Source organism: Xenopus laevis, chromosome 8L (assembly GCF_017654675.1).
Source record: "Xenopus laevis strain J_2021 chromosome 8L, Xenopus_laevis_v10.1, whole genome shotgun sequence".
Classification (NCBI taxonomy): domain Eukaryota; kingdom Metazoa; phylum Chordata; class Amphibia; order Anura; family Pipidae; genus Xenopus; species Xenopus laevis.
The window spans coordinates 124,736,884-124,743,190 of NC_054385.1; the positions used below are offsets into that span (position 1 = coordinate 124,736,884).

The 6,307-nt window shown below is 44.2% G+C and overlaps 1 protein-coding gene across 1 annotated transcript; it reads right to left on the reverse strand.

Moving 5' to 3' along the window:
* Positions 1-245: 245 nt before the first annotated feature.
* LOC121397197 lies at positions 246-4,462 on the reverse strand. The gene is made up of 2 exons (XM_041573546.1): positions 1,228-4,462; positions 246-684 (listed from the first exon to the last, which is right to left on the reverse strand). Exon 1 carries the CDS (start codon positions 4,429-4,431, stop codon positions 1,945-1,947), a length of 2,487 nt encoding a protein of 828 aa, XP_041429480.1. The 5' UTR covers positions 4,432-4,462; the 3' UTR covers positions 246-684; positions 1,228-1,944.
* Positions 4,463-6,307: the final 1,845 nt, after the last annotated feature.

Consider the following 6,307-nt stretch of genomic DNA (forward strand, 5'->3'; position numbering starts at 1 on the left):
GAGACACCCAGCAAAAAAGATAAGGCAAGGTGGTCAGAGTAATCAACCAAGATTTCCTCAGTCTGTGTAAAGATCTCCTCCTTTCGAACAAAAGCCATGTCAATCCTGCTGCTTCAACCTGCACAATGGTAAGTATGCTTTGACATCCGACCACCATGGGTAAAGACATCAACCAAGTCTGCTTGCTCAAGTATGTTTTTAAGAAAATTACTTTCATATTTGTCAAAGGAAAGCCTTGATCTATCTTCTGCTCTAAGGACCTGGTTGAAGTCACCAGCCATGATGACTGAAGTGGAGGTATGGAGATATGGCTGAATTTCCCTCAAAAGGTTTTTTCTCCCATGCCCAGACTGAGGCCCATAAACATTAATAAGTCTCAGTCTGCGTCCTGCAACAGAGACGTCTAATAGAAGACACCTGCCTACTTCCACCTCTATAAGGCGGTGCACAAATATTCCAGAAAAGCCTTTAAACAAAATACCAACACCGCCCCCAGGTTCTGCAGCAATTGAAAAAAAAGCTGGACCCCAAAGCCAATCTTTTGATGCTTTCTTGATATCTGCAGTGGTGGTCAGTCTGGTCTCTTGCAAGAAGATGATGTCAGCTGAGGTGTGGCTTAAGGCTTCAAAGGCTTGATATCTTGTACTGGCCACTTTAATGCTTGCAACATTTGTTGAAATAAACCTGAGGGGGCAAGAAGCCATAGTTAAGTGTTATTAATTTTCTTGTGCCTCCTCCTCCTTCTACTCCTTCTCTCATCCTGACTATCATCTTGATCACCAAATCTTTTAATCTGTGTACCAGATGGGATTGGATCATCATCTCCTAACGATATCATCTCACTTGCATCATCAGATAAAGCCTTATCATCTTCCCTGAACTCAACCGAGACAATTTTCCTGCGGACTTGCACTTTGTTACATTCCATTTCAGACCCTGAAACAACTTCCTCCTTTCCCTTACTGTCAGTATCGCCTTCAGCACCACTATCTGTACCCACATCAGCCTGACCATGACACTGTTTCACACTTTGTTTGTCTTCCATATCTATCCTTTCAAGTTCATCTTGCTCTTCCATAGCATCTGCCCAAGATTTTTTCTCTGCCAAAAGTTCAAATTTGTTTTCTAGGCTGATTTGCATAGGTGGAATGTATTTTGGAGGGGACTGCTTTCCTGAAAGGTCTTTGTTCTTTATTACTGTCCAATCTTGTGAGAAAGGGGACTTACTTAGTCTTACTGGTGGAATTGCCTTATCTGCTGGTTCACAATTTCCCTTTCCAGACTGTGCAAGAGGTTTCTGTCTCTGGGGAAGAGGCTGTATTCCCAAAGGATGAATGATGGGGGCCTCTTTTATAGAAACTGGCAACTAATTTTTTGCTCCCTGAGACAAAGAGGAAACAGTAAGGGGAACAGAATCTCCTGCATCTCTTGCCACAGCTGACTGATCTTTTACCGTATCATGAGGCTGAGAAGGGGGAATGACCGATGGCTGTGAATCAGACTGGAAATAATCCATCTCATCCCTTATCTCTTCCAACAAATCCTTTGCCATCTCTTCCTCTAACTGAGGGCAACTCTCCATTATGTTATGAAGAGCCTCTGGACAAGCCCTATGTGAGTGGCCATAGCTTCCACACAAGTTACATTTCACATCATTGCAATCTTTCCCGGTGTGTCCTACATCACCACATAGTGAACACTTGACCACTGCACAGGCACTTGCCCGATGTCGGTAAGAACCACATTTGAAACAGGCCCTTGGCTGACCCGGATAAAAAACCACCCCTCGCTCACTTCCAATGAAGACAGAGTTTGGAAGATGCTGTGGCACATTATACCTCATGTACAATTCCACATTAGTACACCACCCACCTGACCAATATCCATTATTATCAATGTCCTTCTTCAAAGGGGTAAGCACCTTACAATGACGTCTAAGCCATATTAGAATATCCTCGGGTGGGACACAATCATTCTTAAACAAAATGGTGACTTTTTTGTCTCAGGTTTAGTGATTGAGATGACTCTAAAGCTTTCCCACAGGCCTGAATGTTTAAAGCTGTCATAATCCTGCCAAAAAAATTCCAGGGCTTGTGATGTTTTGAACACAATGTCATATTCGGTGTCAGAAAACTTTATATAAGCCCTGACGCCTGTAGGTGTTAAAGTACTTTGCTTAAGCAGCATCTCCTTGGCTATCACATCTCTAGAAGGCATTTGTTCCTTATCACCCTGCCACCTGAGCCTAATCACATTCTTTTGCTTGAAAACCGGCCCAGTGATATTGTTTTGCACCCCAGGCACCCTCACCCTATTCAGTGGCCTATTCCAAGCATTTGGTGGAGGTGGTGGGGGCACATTTCTGCTGCCTGCACTTTCTGAAGGAATAGACTGCTGACCATTTGGTCCCCTTACAGAGGAAGAAACAGGTGCAGAGACAGAACTTGGCTGTGCGGAGGGCACTGTAGGCAGAGGATTCTGAGAAACAGCTGGAGTAGTTAAAGGGGAAGTTGTTATTGGAGAAACTGTAAGGGCTGGGGAAAAGGTTGAGGCTATAGAAGAAGTGGTGAGTACAGCAGAAGAAGATGGAATAGAAATTAAAGCGGCAGTACTTAAAGGGGTGGTACAAGGAACAGGTTGTATCACATCGGCCAATGAATTAGCATCTTTGTTTACTTCATTAACATCACTCAGCACAGATTCCACACACTGCCTTGCAACACTTTCACTGATGTCTCCACCTCCACACTCCATAACATCACTTGCATTCACACAGTCTGCTCCAGCCTCCACTCCATCCACTCCATCCTTCCCAGACGCTCCCACACCAGCAGCTGCCGTCAATTCCTGCTCACTCAGCTTCCCATGCCCCAGTGCCAAGGACATTGGGGCACTCTGCACAACTGCAGAAGTCTCTGTATTATTGGCTGATGGTTGAGTGAAGGTCTCCTTGGATGCTGAGGGCTGATGGACACAGTCATTCTGGGAAGTAGAGGGAAGGGAGGGAAAATCCTGTTCTGAGAAAACAAAGCTTTCCTCTTCCTTATGAGCAGATTGGCTTCTCTTTCCCATTTTATCTTCTATATTATTTGCCTCATCCAAGCTGAAGATAAAATTGGGTGCATGTATCTGAGCAACAACTGATTTCTTTGGTTTCAGTTGGCCAATCCTTCTAGTCTCCTTGTCACTATCAGAAGTAGATGAAGCAGATGCAATTTGCCTCATGGACCTGTATTTAGCCGGCTGTTTAAGAGCTTGCCGAGAGTCCTCAAACCTTCTCCTGTTTGTATAGACTTCAGAAAGGGGACCAATTTTTTTATAATTCTGCAAAATCTGTTTTTCTAAGGTTCTGAACTCTTCATTTATTTTGTTGACTTTTGCTAAATAAAAGTCTTGCTTCTCCACATCAGCAGTGGAATAGTTATAAAATGCTTTTTGCAACTCAACTTTAAATTTTTTTCGCTGCAGCTCCTGCTCATTTGCCAGTTTTATTAATTCAACCAGTTCATCAGTGGTAGGTGTTTGATCCTGGTTGTGACTTGAACCAGCATACTGTCTCTTTAAGAGGCTTTCTGCTTGGGGTTGTTCATTTATATCAGAACAATTGTTTCCCTCTGATGTGGGAGTACCAAGATGGCTGTTCCCTGTGAGACTCTTATACATCTCTACAGAGGGAGTAGCAATATGGCTGCTGGAGTTTGTTCCTACTGCCTCCCCTGACTCCACACCAGCTCCAGACACCACCCGCACCCCCGCACATGAGGCAGTTTTTGTTACCAGAGCATGGGGTGCTTGATGCCTCTCAGGGGAAGTTTTAGAAGCAGCCATTCCTCCCCCACAATCAGCCACTGGAGACTGCATGTCGGCCGCATGGTACAAAGCAGCTGCTGCATATTCAGCCCCTGATTGTTTGCTGGGTTTGCTCTGTGCTGCCTCTCCACCTGCAAACTCACAGTCTTCCCCTGACACAGATTTCATAGAGGCAAAGAGATCAGGAGAAATAAAAAGCTGACTGGTTTCCATTTTATCTTTATGTTTAACAACACATGTCTCAGAGCTTTTACTCTGCACACAACCCTCCATATTTGCAACAGATACAATTTCTACTTTACTTTCCACTTGTCTTTCTTTTCCAACAACCTCCTTCCTTCCCTCCCTCTCACTCATCACACACTTTACTTCCCTGTCAGGCGTTTTCACAGCACTGGCAGCTGCCTTTTCCAAATCCTCCATGTCTGTGGAAGAAATCCTTCCCAAGGAAACAGATCTCGATCTTCTTGCCGCTCCTTTCCTTTCACTCCCTGCTGCTTTACTCCTTGTCTGCACCGTCCTGGTGGATCTCACACCTTCCAGTGTAGGCCCCAAGGCCTGGGCCTCACGCTGGGCGTTTGCCCGCCCAGGCCTTGCATGGCCTGGGCTGACACTCTCCATCCCTCTGGTTCTATGAGAGCTCTCTGATGCACGACTGCTTTCACTGGGGATCAGAGAGGATCTGTGCAGCCACTGGGACCGAATGCTCTGTTATACAGATAGCTAGAATCTCAGCTGCAATAAAGCAGGACAGGACTGCTGCTTACAATGGGGATCAGATAGGATCGGTGCAGCCACTGGGACAGAATGCTCTGTTATACAGATAGCTAGAATCTCAGCTGCCATAAAGCAGCACAGGACTGCTGCTTACAATAGGGATCAGATAGGATCTGTGCAGCCACTGGGACAGAATGCTCTGTTATACAGATAACTAGAATCTCAGCCATAAAGCAGGACAGGACTGCTGCTTACAATGGGGATCAGATAGGATCTGTGCAGCCACTGGGACAGAATGCTCTGTTATACAGATAGCTAGAATCTCAGCCATAAAGTAGAACAGGACTGCTGCTTACAATAGTTATCATTGTCCCTAATTCAAAAACCTGAAGACCAGTTGTGAAATGTCTCACTGTATACAGTATATCAAATTAACAGTGTATTGCAGGTCAACTTCACCTTCAAAGATCTCCTCTCTCAGTTTCAAAGAAATGAGTGCCCCAGATCCACTGAGACATATTGTGATGGATTGTTTAAATGTGATTTTCTCTTTAGATTTCACTTTTTTCGTCAAGAAATTGCTGGAGGCATCACAAGGATTCCAGTGGTGCTCTTTGTGTTATGTTATATCTGTAGTGATCACTATTATAAAAGCAAAATCGTAATGATATTTATTCAGGGGGTTTAATGAGTTGTCTCATGCTAGAGATAGTATGCACAAAGTATCACATTTCTTAGCTCATTAAGGAGAGTCGTTCATAGGCTGGTGGCATCTCTACGGCCCGACGGGAAGCAAAGGCAAACAGTGAGACATAACTGCTAATGTGCATTTGTTTCTGGAATAAAATAATCACATATTTCTCTTTCCATGGTCAGGGAAGCAGCGTGGCTCTGGAAAGATTTGGCTAAGTTCTTCTAGTAGGTGTTATTACTTATCCGTTTCAGAGATGTCCATCTCACGTTAAAAGAATTTAGAGAAGGTGAGAAAGAAGGCTTGGAGAGGACCATTAGGTTGGTGATATAATGCTCTTCTAACAGGTCTAAATTCTGTCATTGGCTTGTGGGTCAAATGTTAATATTAACTAAATCTGTTGATAATTTGTTTGATGACTTTGCCAGATGAGTGGATCTGCCCATGTACGTCAGATATTAATGGGGGGGGGCTGAAATAACAATTTGGGAGACGTCCACATTGGACTGTGTGTGTAGCCCTCTCCTAACAGGTCTATATGTCTTCTTACGAGGTCCACTCATTAGCTTGTGGGGCAAATGTTCTATCCAATTTGTCCTATCACTTGGGTGACTAAGATCTACCAAAGATCTGCTTATTGGTGACCTAGCCAACTGAGCTGATCAGCCTTTGTATGTGAGATATCAATAGGGAGGGCTGGAAGTTTATACTAGGTGAGGTTCACAGTGGCCAGGGGATTCCATTCCTCTAAGATCTACATGGGCTCCTACAATATACAGTTATTGGCTTGAGGTACAAACATTCTGATTGGTCAAGCCAGGCTCACTTGGATGGCTAAAATCTGTAAAGGATCCATCTGTTCTTATGCTGAGCATGTCAAATGAGAGGATTTGCACATTTATGTCAGCTATCAGAAAGAAGTACTGAAAAATTCCATTGAGCGTGGACCAAATTGGGCTGTGTATGCAGTTTTTTCTTAGCAGGTCTCCATGGACTTCCATGTAATCCAGTTATTGGCTTGGAGTACAGATATTCTCATTGACCATGTTTAGCCCATCACTTGGGTGTCTGTCAAGCATCTATTTGGTG

Coding starts and splice junctions, on each gene's coding strand:
- LOC121397197 (XM_041573546.1), bottom strand. CDS start 4,431: ATGGAGAGTGTCAGCCCAGGCCATGCAAGGCCTGGGCGGGCAAACGCC.